General features: G+C 45.8%; 1 protein-coding gene across 3 annotated transcripts; it reads right to left on the reverse strand.

Moving 5' to 3' along the window:
- Positions 1-1,041: 1,041 nt before the first annotated feature.
- LOC106602359 (ubiquitin carboxyl-terminal hydrolase 38) lies at positions 1,042-14,688 on the reverse strand. 3 transcript variants are annotated; one of them, XM_014194953.3, is made up of 11 exons: positions 14,582-14,688; positions 13,043-13,778; positions 12,251-12,386; positions 11,964-12,093; positions 11,165-11,266; positions 6,810-6,968; positions 6,339-6,532; positions 6,049-6,148; positions 5,810-5,916; positions 3,609-4,986; positions 1,042-2,032 (listed from the first exon to the last, which is right to left on the reverse strand). In XM_014194953.3, exons 2-11 carry the CDS (start codon positions 13,722-13,724, stop codon positions 1,868-1,870), a joined length of 3,153 nt encoding a protein of 1,050 aa, XP_014050428.3. In that variant the 5' UTR covers positions 13,725-13,778; positions 14,582-14,688; the 3' UTR covers positions 1,042-1,867. The 3 variants fall into 3 exon arrangements, with proteins under 3 accessions (XP_014050428.3, XP_014050427.3, XP_045572527.2); XM_014194952.3 differs by lacking the exon at positions 14,582-14,688 and adding an exon at positions 14,255-14,483; XM_045716571.2 differs by lacking the exon at positions 14,582-14,688 and having other exon boundaries at positions 13,043-14,484.
- Positions 14,689-14,736: the final 48 nt, after the last annotated feature.

Here is a 14,736-nt window from a genome sequence, read left to right on the forward strand (position 1 = left end):
CACTACTGGGTCATGTTCATTAGGGCACACCGTAACAAAACATTTCAAAATGTTGTGCAATGTAAAACAAAAATTAGCGTTTTTTTTGTTAACGGACATGCTCTGAGAGTACCTCCCCGTTTCAGAACGTTTTCCTCCGTTTGGTGCCTAATGAAGACGACCCATGGTATTATACGAGATTGTCAAGGACGGATTTATTTCCTTCTTCCTGGACTCTCCTTCAGTCTTACTCAAACATATTCACCTATGGGCATAGAAGAGCACTGGTAATTGACCGAATGCCTGGATTGTGCATGAAAAACCTTGAAACACCACAGCAGTGATAAACACACCACACCTGAAGCAGGTGGTCTTGGCTACAGCTTCAAAGCCACGCTGCTCTGTCTTTGATCTAGGGAAGGGAAAGGGGATACCTAGTTAGCTGCACAACTGAATGCAGTCAACTGAAACGTGTCTTCTGCATTTAACCCAACCCCTCTAGGTTCTCTGAAATCACATCCACACTGGCAGAGGAAATGTTACCGCCACAGTAACTTAGCATGCCGTGCATCTGTATCACAGAAACAGACTTCATTAAATAGGAACACCACCCAAAGGCAAATGTCTGGACATTCAATCATTAACAGTGCCTCAAAACCAGTCTTAACATTCACTCAAACATCAAGTGGCCAATTGGAAACCTAAGAACCATTAGCCAGTACATGTAATGTTCAGTATGACTACAGCGGAGGAATGCCATGAAAAGAAAAACAGTACATGTAGCAACCCAACCTACGATATTTTAATGTTGAATAAGACAAAAGGTAGGAGGCCTTGATTGTGTGTGGGCAGACTGGGAACTGACAACACATGAAGCTGAACACAGCCAAGCATTCATATGGCCGATAGCTAGCTACTGCAGTGTGTTCAGAGAAGCCAATAATACAAGAGCATCTAAATGACACTTGTGGAAGAATGTGAAACGTGAAGAAGAATGTGTAAAACTCACCAGGGGGGCTTGTGGGTAGCGCAAGGTGGACAGAGCAGACACAAACAAGACCCTTTCAGCAATTCATCTTTAATATTGGGGAAAATCATGTATTGTACATTACTTTAAAACACTGTACAGCAAGGCTGAGGTTTGTCTGTCCAGTCAAATTATTTTTGTAAAATCTGGTTTAATAGTATCTAACAAAAGGCACAAAATCTGCAACAAAAAAAAGTATCCCTGAATGAATAACTTAATTATAAGAGTCAGTGTTAGTAACCATAACCCCACCTTAAGAACCTTGTCAAACGTTCAGCATGCAATTGTTCTCACGCAAATTACACAAATTATGTATTAAAAGATTAAATCGCATCTTATACCTTTTGTATACAGTATTCATGGCATTAGTTAATCATTCCATGTTTATTGAATATATACTTTCGCACCCATATCTGTACATTTTATTGCATATGAAAATGTCTTATCTGACAAGTACACATCATTTAATCTCCTTATCAAAAATCAAACCCACCGCTTGGAAAAAAAAGAGAGAAATGCATGCAAACCAGAAAAGGTTATGAGGTCTAGCTTGTCCCGAGGCAGAAAGTTGTGAGTTATGGATGATAATAAAACGACAGAGCCAGACATGAGAGGTAAGACCCTCACTGTAAGGTTAAGTTCAGTGTTGGATTTAAGTCCATGTGGGCTTGTATATTATGCGTTATATTCAAGTGCTCCCTCCAAGATCTTCAGCGCTCTCTCTTTACGTTCATATGTGCTTCACCATCCACTGGATGAGTAGCCAACCAGACTTCTCTGTGCATGTCTCTCATATATAGAGTCCAGTGGTCTTTCAGTGCTATATTTACTTGTTTCTCACTCTTCCCAGTCCCTCCTCCATCAGAAGACCAGTCTGTTGACAGTGTTGAACCCCCCACCTCCTCCTCCTCCCCCCGAGGGACCACAGCTGCCCGGGGGTTCGTTGTCGTCTGGTCCGTTGGGCCTGAACGAGCAGGAGGCAGAGGCCGCCTGGAGAGCTCGGGTTCGCGCGTTCAGCTCCTGTTCCTATTGGACAAAGGAGTTCGGGACCATTAAACACTGTTCAGAGGGTCGTTCATTAGGGACCAAACGGAGGAAAACAGAAACAGGCAGGGACTACCTAGAGTTTAATTTTCCATTGCAGAACGGTTTAAAAATGTTGCCCGTCCTAATGAGCATGACCCAGGAGTTTGGGAATTCTGTCTGAGCAAGAAAATGCAGCTCTGCTGTCCTCTAGTGGTTAAAGTCTTATTTTTTTGAGAGATTAACGACTCATGAAATTTCACTTGACTAATTGCATCTTGAAAGCACAAAGGAAATGTGTAACATGTGTATGGTTGGCTTTCTGAATACTTGCAACATGTTTTGATCAAAGCTTGTTCAGAACTACTTTAATCCTATCAATGGATACATGGAAAACAGGGTCCTGTTCAATTTTGAACATGGGCACAAGTTGAAAGGACAAATTCCAAAAACAAGTCCAAAAGAGAAGAGCAAAGCGTGACGTGACATTACCAGAAATACCCTGAAGAATATGGAAACGTGTCTGCCATACCGATGCCACCCCCACAAAAAAAAACGTATTTTCCCCACCATCACTGACTTTGCTGATAACCAGGGGCGCAACTTTGGATTTAGAAGTGGGGGGACATAATTTATTTTAAAAAATGTATCCAGTCAGATAAACACGCCAAACAGACTACCGACCGCTCAGAGGTCCTAAAGCACACCGTTGCCTTGTATCACATTCTAATGATAAAACTGGGGGGGGACAAAAATGCAATTTCAGAATGTGTGTGTGTGTGTGTGTGTGTGTTTCCCCAGTGAAAGTTGCACCCCTGCTGATAACTACTTTGTTGAGGGAAAATGTACTGATACAATTATGATATGTTGTCTCACCTAGCCATCTTAAGATGAATGCATTAATTGTAAGTTGCTCAGGAGAAGAGCGTCTGCTAAATGACTAAAACGTAAAAACGCATGCACCTCAGCGTCCCATGCTAATCAAGCAATTAGAGGAAGGTTATTGGAGGCTAGCGTGATCATAAGTGAACACATTCCACTTCCCTGGGCCAATACATTAGCATAGCCTGATGCATAATTTAGGTCAGGATTCCACTAAATGGTTATGCTAATGGCTGCGTCACCCCTCCTTGGCCTGTATTTAGAGACAGAAATGACAGGCTCCGACACAGGGTGGGACTGGAGGGCTTTTTATATGGAGATAATTGGTTTGAGTGAGTCGGCTTTTCACCCTTCTTCTACCCTGTTATCTAAAACTGGTAATGGAGAGAGATGAAAGTAGATTATTATAATATGGGCTGTTGCCCCCTAGTGGTTAAGAGGGTAGGGGTCAAAGGTGAGGCTTGTCCTACTTGTAAAGCCAAGGGAAGAGGCTGCTTACACGTCACCAATTTAAGAGTTAATTCGATGAAACCAAAAAAAATGCACTGATAACTAAGAGAGACAATTTCCTTTTTAAGGTTTCAAACCAAAAATGAACATACTGTAAATGAAAGTGAGCAGAGCACTTGGATAAACACGAGCAAACAGAAAACGCCTCATTCACTATACTGTAACTCCTCACACCCCCTTCTCTCACCTGTAAAAAGAGCTTGTTGTCCTTGGTGACGGCGTCCATCAGTTCTTTCTGCAGCGGAGGTTCAGAGCCCAGTCTCATGCCGTTGGCCGTCACTCCCCCGGTACTGTTCTGCCCCCCGGTAACGTCCTGTTTCCGGTAGATCAGCACGTAGGCCGTGTCCTTGGGGAAACGGTTGGTGACGTTCTGAACCGACCCCAACGAAGTGAACGTCACCCTGCTGTCGTTGAACAGCAGCCAATCCCCGGCCGCCTGGCCTCCGCACACCTCCTCCACTTCCTGTTTGGGATGAGTCGCCCCGGAGCAAGTGAGTGCGATGGGCTCAGTCTGCCCGTTCCCAGGCTCCTCCCCCAGGGCGAGGGGATTGGCTAGGTGGTGTTGGGCTCCATCAGCCCCGTTGAGGTTGCGGCCGTAGGAGTAATAATGGCCGCTCTCCGACGACATCCCAGAATGCATCACTACAGAGCTGAGGACATAGGGAACGAACTGGGCCGCCGGCCACACCCCTACCTCACTTTCTCCTCCTGCCATCCCGTTGTCACCCTCTAGCCCAGTCTCCTCCTCCTCCTCCTCCCTCTGCGACGGCTTCAGTTTCTTGGCCAGGTTTTCGCTGCTCTCGGGTGAGTCCACTTGGAGTGGAGAGGATGGTGGCGAGGACGAGGACGAAGAGTGTTTGGGTGGAGGGGCGTGCACGGGCAGTCTCATGAGCGGCGGGATGGTGACGTTGTCCAGGATTTTGCGGCGCACATGGCACTTGGCGTCGTAGGAGAACCTCAGCAGCGTGAGGATGAGGTACTCGGGCGCCGCCACCACCCTCATCCCCCGCTCCGCCCGCTGCAGCGAGCCACACTTCTGGCAGAAGTAGGCGTTCTCCTTGTCCAGGATCTCTGGCGCCAGGAAGTAGTCCACCAGGTCAGGAACAGACAGTGGTGGCTCGTTGGATCCTGGAACAAAATGGACGCCGGTGGTGGAGGCCATGACGGGTTTGGAAGGGCCTATTTCGGGAGCCTCGCTGCCTCCGTTGACAGCCCCCTGGCAGGGGCCCCGGGGTTCCTCTGAGGGGCCCTCGGTCTGAAGAGGGCTGGAGGTGGTGGAGGGACAGAAGGCCAGGGATAGGTCAGTGAAAGGTTCTTCTTTCTCCGAGACACTGTTGCATGTCATACAGCGGATACCCGTGCTCAGCCTGCCTCCAAACATCCTCTCAATCAGCGTCCTCTCGTCATTCCCCTCGGACTTCCCCTCCACAGGGGCCACGGGTGACACTCTGGCATCCTCCGCAGAGGTTTCACCCCAGGTGTCGTCGCTCGGTCCATTGCCAGGGGAGACGACATTTGGCTTGGCTGACATGAGAACCTGGATGGTTTTCTCCTCTTCGTGTAACCTTGGCAACAGAACACGAGACAAGAGAAAGTTCAACCAAAAATACAACATGCAAATGAATGTAACAGCATAATAAATGGAGCTGTCCTTTTCAATAACACCCATTCGAGTGAACATGAATTCTTTAACTTCTTAAAATACTTCTCTGAAAACACTAGATGTATACATACATTCTTTCCATCGATACCTGGAGTCATACAGGTTTTAGGAGTTGTAGGGTGCTCCAGCAGTCTACTAGATGGTGTACTACCTGTCCAGGAGGAAGGAGTTGTAGGGTGCTCCAGCAGTCTACTAGATGGTGTACTACCTGTCCAGGAGGAAGGAGTTGTAGGGTGCTCCAGCAGTCTACTAGATGGTGTACTACCTGTCCAGGAGGAAGGAGTTGTAGGGTGCTCCAGCAGTCTACTAGATGGTGTACCTACCTGTCCAGGAGGAAGGAGTTGTAGGGTGCTCCAGCAGTCTACTAGATGGTGTACTACCTGTCCAGGAGGAAGGAGTTGTAGGGTGCTCCAGCAGTCTACTAGATGGTGTACCTACCTGTCCAGGAGGAAGGAGTTGTAGGGTGCTCCAGCAGTCTACTAGATGGTGTACCTACCTGTCCAGGAGGAAGGAGCTGTAGGGTGCTCCAGCAGTCTACTAGATGGTGTACTACCTGTCCAGGAGGAAGGAGCTGTAGGGTGCTCCAGCAGTCTACTAGATGGTGTACTACCTGTCCAGGAGGAAGGAGCTGTAGGGTGCTCCAGCAGTCTACTAGATGGTGTACTACCTGTCCCGGAGGAAGGAGCTGTAGGGTGCTCCAGCAGTCTACTAGATGGTGTACCTACCTGTCCAGGAGGAAGCGGAGGTACTCAGAACAGTCCTGCTGGGAACCTGCATTGAACCAGGGGGGCCGAGACGCCTCAAAGAAGACTCTGGGGGCGTACGCTGCCCTCTGCAGGAGAGACACACACACAAACTGAATGACCACTCACTGAATACACACACCAAGTGAAACGTCAGGGATGGAGCCATAGTCATTTCCATTGAAAAACCCGATGGCCACTGACAGCAGCGGGAGACAAACCTGGGTGTGTGAGAGGAAGGTGAAGAGGAGCTGCAGTTTCTTCATCAGTGTGTTGGCAGTGGCATCATTCAGATGTAACGATAAGACACGCCTCCTGAAACTGGGCCAGGACCATAGAAGGGTTCGTGCAGAGCATTTCATAAGAACTTCCTACATAAATATTACAGCATTATATCATTCTATTGTGAGGGGATTCAAGTGAGAATGTATATAGACAGCTTTGTTAACCACGTGGTCAATTCAATATAAATGCAAGGTGTAGTTGTGTGTGTACTAAATCCACTGCTCACTCTGTGGCTGAGAAGAGTGTCTGTATGATACTGTTCATGTAGCACGTGTTTCCCAGGTTGACGAGGCCAGTCTTGCCCGTCTCAGACTTGCCCGGCAGCCTCAGCAGGCCTGAGGCAAACGAGTTGGACTGGGACGTCCAGGCACTTTGGTTCAGAACCAGCTTGATCTTCTCCTCCCCGGGCCCAGGTAGCTCCTAGAGGGGAGGGAGACAGCTTTCAGACACGCCATACACCCCGTTTACTGTACATGAGCTGCACAGTATTGTACACTGTCCGAACTTTAAAGGTCTATCCTACAATAATGACGACATTATTCACGACAACACAAACACTCAGTTGGTCACATAAATAACGTACACCTACACCCCCCCCCCCCATGTCAGGTGGATCATAATATAAGGACAGTAAATGTTTGATACATTAACAAAAAGGGCACCACTCGTGTGATCACTCGTTGTCAAGGTGTCTTACTTTGATGGCCTCCAGGATGTCGTCGTAGAGGTCAGGGAAGCCAGAGTACTGGTACATCATACAGTGGACGAGCTCTGTGAAGTGCAGCAGGAAAGCCTTACTGGTGGGCAGGCCGTCCCTCTTCAGACTCTGAACCAGGTCCACTATGTGTGGCACGACCTGGGGAACACACATTGAACATATTGTAGACAAACATTTACATTAAAGTCGTTCAGCAGACGGACAGTTAAGCGCTTTCATCCTAAGATAGCTAGGTGAGACAACCAACGTATCACATTCGTGGTACGTCAATTTATCCTCAACAGCTAAGTCAGTGCTAGTAGACATGTTCTTGGTCACATGCATATCACATCTGTTACAAGGTGGATAGGTGCAATGGAGGAAACTAGGCACTGCATATTAAAGGCCGACTGATTAATCGGAATGGCCGGTTAATTAGGGCCGATTTCACGTTTTCATAACAAATCGGAAATCGGTATTTTTGGACACTGATTTGGTCGATATTTTAAAAAAAAAATTTTTTAACACCTTTATTTAACTAGGCAAGTCAGTTAAGAACACATTCTTATTTTCAATGACGGCCTAAGAACGGTGGGTTAACTGCCTTGTTCAGGGGCAGAACGACAGATTTTTACCTTGCCAGCTCGGGGATTCAATCTTGCAACCTTATGGTTAACTAGTCCAACGCTCTAACCACCTGCTTTACATTGCACTCCACGAGGAGCCTGCCTGTTACGCGAATGCAGTAAGAAGCCAAGGTAAGTTGCTAGCTAGCATTAAACTTATCTTAGAAAAAAACAAAAATCAATCAATCATAATCACTAGTTAACTACACGTGGTTGATGATATTACTAGTTTATCTAGCCTGTCCTGCGTTGCATATAATCGATGCGGTGCACATTCGCGAAAAAGGACTGTCGTTGCTCCAACGTGTACCTAACCATAAACATCAATGTCTTTCTTAAAATCAATACACAAGAATATATTTTTAAACCTGCATATTTAGGTAATATTGCCTACTAACATGAATTTCTATTAACTAGGGAAAATGTGTCACTTCTCTTGCAACAGAGTCAGGGTATATGCAGCAGTTTGGGCCACCTGGCTCATTGCAAACTGTGTGAAGACCATTTCTTCCTAACAAAGACAGCCAACTTCGCCAAACGGGGGATGATTTAACAAAAGCGCATTAGCGAAAAAAGCACAGTCGTTGCACGACTGTACCTAACCATAGATATCAATGACTTTCTTAAAATCAATACACAGAAGTATACATTTTTAAACCTGCATATTTAGCTAAAAGAAATCCAGGTTAGCAGGCAATATTAACCAGGTGAAATTGTGTCACGTCTCTTGCGTTCATTGCAAGCAGAGTCAGGGTATATGCAACAGTTTGGGCCGCCTGGCTCGTTGTGAACTAATTTGCCAGAATTATATGTAATTATGACATAACATTGAAGGTTGTGCAATGTAACAGGAATATTTAGACTTAGGGATGCCACCCGTTAGATAAAATACGGAACGGTTCCGTATTTCACTGAAAGAATAAACGTTTTGTTTTCGAGATGATAGTTTCCGGACTCGACCATATTAATGACCTAAGGCTCGTATTTCTGTGTGTTTATTATATTATAATTAAGTCTATGATTTGATATTTGATAGAGAAGTCTGACTGAGCGATGGTAGGCAGCACCAGGCTCGTAAGCATTCATTCAAACAGCACTTTCGTGCGTTTTGCCAGCAGCTCTTCGCAATGCTTTAAGCATTGCGCTGTTTATGACTTCAAGCCCATCAACTCCCAAGATTAGGCTGGTGTAACCGATGTGAAATGGCTAGCTAGTTAGCGGGGTGCGCCCTAATAGCGCTTCAAACGTCACTCGCTCTGAGACTTGGAGTAGTTGTTCCCCTTGCTCTGCATGGGTAACGCTGCTTCGAGGGTGGCTGTTGTCGATGTGTTCCTGGTTCGAGTACAACCTACAACTTACCTGGGAATATTGAAGACTCATGTTAAAAGGAACCACCAGCTTTCATATGTTCTCATGTTCTGAGCAAGGAACTTAAACGTTAGCTTTCGTACATGGCACATATTGCACTTTTACTTTCTTCTCCAACACTTTATTTTTGCATTATTTAAACCAAATTGAACATGTTTTATTATTTATTTGAGGCCAAATTGATTTTATAAATGTATTATATACACCGCTCAAAAAAATAAAGGGAACACTTAAAGAACACATCCTAGATCTGAATGAAAGAAATAATCTTATTAAATACTTTTTTCTTTACATAGTTCAATGTGCTGACAACAAAATCACACAAAAATAATCAATGGAAATCCAATTTATCAACCCATGGAGGTCTGGATTTGGAGTCACACTCAAAATTAAAGTGGAAAACCACACTACAGGCTGATCCAACTTTGATGTAATGTCCTTAAAACAAGTCAAAATGAGGCTCAGTAGTGTGTGTGGCCTCCACGTGCCTGTTTGACCTCCCTACAATGCCTGGGCAAGCTCCTGATGAGTTGGCGGATGGTCTCCTGAGGGATCTCCTCCCAGACCTGGACTAAAGCATCCGCCAACTCCTGGACAGTCTGTGGTGCAACGTGGTGTTGGTGGATGGTGCGAGAAATGATGTCCCAGATGTGCTCAATTGGATTCAGGTCTGGAGAACGGGCGGGCCAGTCCATAGCATCAATGCCTTCCTCTTGCAGGAACTGCTGACACACTCCAGCCACATGAGGTCTAGCATTGTCTTGCGTTAGGAGGAACCCAGGGCCAACCGCACCAGCATATGGTCTCACAAGGGGTCTGAGGATCTCATCTCGGTACCTAATGGCAGTCAGGCTACCTCTGGCGAGCACATGGAGGGCTGTGCGGCCCCCCAAAGAAATGCCACCCCACACCATGACTGACCCACCGCCAAACTGGTCATGCTGGAGGATGTTGCAGGCAGCAGAACGTTCTCCACGGCGTCTCCAGACTCTGTCACGTGCTCAGTGTAAACCTGCTTTCATCTGTGAAGAGCACAGGGCGCCAGTGGCGAATTTGCCAATCTTGGTGTTCTCTGGCAAATGCCAAACGTCCTGCACGGTGTTGGGCTGTAAGCACAACCCCCACCTGTGGATGTCGGGCCCTCATACCACCCTCATGGAGTCTGTTTCTGACCGTTTGAGCGGACACATGCACATTTGTGGCCTGCTGGAGGTCATTTTGCAGGGCTCTGGCAGTGCTTCTCCTGCTCCTCCTTGCACAAAGGCGGAGGTAGCGGTCCTGCTGCTGGGTTGTTGCCCTCCTACGGCCTCCTCCACGTCTCCTGATGTAGTGGCCTGTCTCCTGGTAGCGCCTCCATGCTCTGGACACTACGCTGACAGACACAGCAAACCTTCTTGCCACAGCTCGCATTGCTGTGCCATCCTGGATGAGCTGCACTACCTGAGCCACTTGTGTGGGTTGTAGACTCCGTCTCATGCTACCACTAGAGTGAAAGCACCGCCAGCATTCAAAAGTGACCAAAACATCAGCCAGGAAGCATAGGAACTGAGAAGTGGTCTGTGGTCCCCACCTGCAGAATCACCCTCTTGCTAATTGCCTATAATTTCCACCTGTTGTCTATTCCATTTGCACAACAGCATGTGAAATTTATTGTCAATCAGTGTTGCTTCCTAAGTGGACAGTTTGATTTCACAGAAGTGTGATTGACTTGGAGTTACATTGTGTTGTTTAAGTGTTCCCTTTATTTTTTTGAGCAGTGTATTAAGTTAAAATAAGTGTTCATTCAGTATTGTTGTAATTGTCATTTTTACAAATAAATAAATAAAATACATTTAAAAAAAAAAATATATATATATACGTGCCTAAATAATATATATATATCGGACGATTTAAATAATATATATATTATTTAAATCGTCCGATTAATCGGTATCGGCTTTTTTGGGTCCTCCAATAATCGGTATCGGCGTTGAAAAATCATAATCGGTCGATCTCTACTGCATATAGCAGTAGAATAGCACTAAACACACTGATGTAGTGACTGGTAAATACATCAACCTTCACATGCTACATTAAGCCTCCCTTTTGTCATTGGGGGGGTGTCACACTGACTTAAATGTAATCAACCTATTAAAATGAATTGACAATCATGGCAGATGAAACCACCACCAGTCAACTAAAGGACCATCATGGTGCTTTAAACACTTTACACCTCATTAGTGGAAGAGCCCTGCTGAGAGGAGAGTGCTTCTGGGAAATGGAGTTTAATGGAGCCTGAAGGCATTTCAGCTAAATGGGGGGAATGAGGGAGGGATAGACATGCGGAGCGCAATGGAACGAGTTGTATTGTGTGTTTCTTACCAAGTGGAAGGCCTCGGGAGAGTGTTGGAAACTCAGCAGCATATGGGAAAGAACCACTAGGGCCCCCTGTCGCACGATGGGGTACCACAGACGGTTGAACACCTACACACAAAGATAAAACATACAGCATATGTATTGTACACACACTGACACAGAAACACAATTCAGAAGTGATATAGCTAGACACCATAATGACCAAACTACAGAAACACATTTTCGTTCATGTGATCATCTATTCATCAGTTCTAACTGAAGTTACTCTGTAGTTATAGATGCTATCACCACAGAGTTTCTAAACCCAGAGGCGCAACGTCGCAAGACTTCCGGGAACGCTTGCGAAACAGATCAGGCTGGGGTTTGACACGTCAGTGAGAGAAGTGAAAAATTGTTCCTTAGTTGTGACTTGTCTCAAAATCTAAAGTCACAGCCTAGATTCCAGCCAATGTCTTCAGTAGTTGAACATGTTATTACTCCAACCTCGTGAAAGTGACAAACTGACACGTTTTCATTTTTGTCAAATAGTACTTTATATCGAAGGAGTGCCTTTGATTTGACGGACTGCACGGTTCAGCGCTAGATGACCGTTCGACCCGATGACGGGTTTCTGCGCATGGGCTTAGCTAGCCAACGTCGCCATGACATCACCTACAGTGTGATCGGGGGTTTCTATTGGAGAAGCCGTTTCTGCCCATCTTCATATAGAGTACTGTCTTTGCTATTACCATGTGAAACTACCATCTTAGCTCATTGGTGCATTGACACTCACTGCTGAGGTAATAGTGGTCAGTACACTACCCACCAGTTCAATCTTAAGCAGGGTGACATCTATGAGGATGGTGAACTTCTGCACCGCAGCCAGCCCCTTCAGCAGGGCAATGACCCACATCTCCACATGGTGGGCTAGAGGCCAGGACAACCAGTCAATCATCCTGAGGAAGGAAAGAGAGAGAGATGGAGAGAACGGTAAGTAAGGGCAGAAAAGCTCTATAAAATCACTACATCCCATCTAGTATACACACCACAAATACAACGGATTCATTTATTCACTTTAGCTAATGAAAAAACACAGTAAAGGCACCCAGTGACCTGCAGAGTGCTTGAGTCATGCTGGTGTCTTTGACGTTCTGGTCGGTGGTAAGGCTCTTGATGAGAACTGTGATCATCTGGAGAGGTATGTGCTGGACCAGGCTGGCTAGGGCAATGGAGGGGTCGAAGGAGGGGTCTGTGCAGAACACAAAAGTATAATTGACTGATGGTTTTTTTGTTGGGTCACAGCTTATGAAATATGTCCCAATTGTATTTAAATGTCTAGTTTACCATCTCTACCCTAACCAAGTGACCCAATTCAAGTCTGATATTGAGCGGTGCATGAACTCTCCACCACCCTGGATCATTAAAATGAAAAAGAAGTTACTGTTCCAAGTCTCAAGCATGTGCTAACAAGCCTGACATTCCTAGTTTTTCCATAGGTGGGTGAAGGTGGAGGTCAAATTAGTGACTGCATTAGAAAATAATATAGTGTACTTTACTTCTGTACAGTAAAAATTTATATTGTATTTGAAACTGCTCATTTTGTTCAAATTATTTATAAAACTTTATTTAACTTTTATTCAATTAAGAGCAAATTCTTATGTACAATGATGGCCTACTGGGGAACAGTGGGTTAACTGCCTTGTTCAGGGGCAGAACGACAGATTTTTACCTTGTCAGTTCGGGGATTTGATGTAGCAACCTTTCGGTTACTGGCCCAACGCTCTAACCACTAGGCTACCTGCCGCCCCAACTTGTATGGGGCATTGATGCATAGACACATACAGTGCAATCTGTGCGTGTGTGCTCATCTGTGACTGTGTGTGGTGCTCCCTCCCTCAGTCTCACCAGTGGAGGAGATTATAGCGAACACCTCCTGCAGAGATGGCAGCAGTGTGACCGGCTCCGCCTTCCAGATGTTCTGCAGCAACGTGCTGACCTTGGTCACCTGGTCCACATACTCCCTCAGCTCCTGCTCCTGGCTGGCCGGACAGTGGAAGTACCCAATGGTCCTCACCAACTGCTGGCAGAACAAAATGGCCGCCTTCTCCCGGGGGATGCACTGTACGAAGTCTGAGAGCATGGTGGCGAGACAGGCGCACAGGGCTGGCTCAGGCCGTTCGCACACCATCCTTAGGATTTCTGTCTGGATGATGGAGAAGATATCCAGCACCGAGGGGCAGCTGATCAGCAGCCGCAGGCAGCCATGGATGTAGTCAACCACGGCCGGGTCCTTGCGGTCCAGGGGGCCGTAGCCCTGCTGTAACAGGCCCAGGACAAAGTCTTTGCTGAAGAAGAGCTCAAAATCAGCACGGTGGTAGCGGGCATATGCCTCCAGCACCTGGAAGCCCACCTGTTTCTGGAAGGCGTCTTCGCCCAAGAAGATGAGGCGAGTGGTGAGGGTGTACAGGGCCTGGCATTGTTCTGCCGTGACCGCTTTCTCTGCGGCTTCGACTACCTTCTTCACGATGGCCTTCTTCACTGGGACTGAGTGAGAGGAGCTGACCAGCGCCTCTAGAATCTTGTCCATGATGGCAGGCGATCTATATAGCTGTAAGGGGAAAGAGCAGGGAGCAGTCCACACCTAAAAGACGAGAGCGAGCAGGACATCAACCACCATTAGTGACCAGTTACTTATTCTGGCTAGCTTTCCATTTCTTCCTGGCATGTCCACCACAGCTAGCTAGCTACACGTATGATTCGGTCAACAACTTGTAAAAATCGTTTTTACCATTGCTGAAAAGTTATATAAGCATAGCAATATCACACGGCTATGAAGCTAACCACAGGTAAACAAAAACAACACAGCATCATGCTTTGCCTTATCATCACAAAGCTAGCTAACACATTGAGCTAGTTACAGTAACCACAAGCGGCATGTTATCGAATTCAAATTATCTGAGATTAAAGGCATTGATGCACAAATAAAACATGTGTGGATAACAAACGTTTTTTTCGCAATCTAGCTAGCTAACGTTCTTTAACAAACTAGTTAGCTATGCTAGCATGACGTTAGTTGTGTATGGTATTGTAACAAAGCAGGCCGGAGATGTCACTAACTTAGCTAGCAGAAATGTATCTTCCCAAACATCACGTAGCAATATAATTCATAACACCAACATCCGATTAAAATATCATAAAATAACAGTTGACATTAGTCGCCTGTTGACAGCTCATTCATCTCTTATTTTGACATTATAAAATCAGCTGATTTAAAAGCCCTGCAGAAACGTCATTCCGATGGACCACGAATTTTTCTAGGAGCCTTCTGCTTTTGACGATCTCATTGCCTGTTTAATAAAGAACGAAAATGGCGACTATAAAATAAAATATATAAACGTTTTGTGAATTACAGGTTTGTTTAAATACAAATATAAACATACTGACAATGGTTTGTAATGACTTAAAACGAAATGTATTATTCCACGGACTTCTTTTACGCACTAACTGAGCTCATAGCCATTGGATAGGCATAGCATTTAGACTGGTAGAGTAGCAGATGGATTATAAATCAGTAAATTTGTGCCGTTTTTGCATTTTGG

This window comes from Salmo salar, chromosome 04, assembly GCF_965601325.2.
Source record: "Salmo salar chromosome 04, fSalSal1, whole genome shotgun sequence".
NCBI lineage: Eukaryota > Metazoa > Chordata > Actinopteri > Salmoniformes > Salmonidae > Salmo > Salmo salar.

Coding starts and splice junctions, on each gene's coding strand:
- LOC106602359 (XM_014194953.3), bottom strand. CDS start 13,724: ATGGACAAGATTCTAGAGGCGCTGGTCAGCTCCTCTCACTCAGTCCCA. Junction 11,267..11,963: donor CCCTGCTTAAGATTGAACTG/GTGGGTAGTGTA, acceptor CTTTGTGTGTAG/GTGTTCAACCGTCTGTGGTA. Junction 6,969..11,164: donor CTCCCGAGGCCTTCCACTTG/GTAAGAAACACA, acceptor TGTGTTCCCCAG/GTCGTGCCACACATAGTGGA.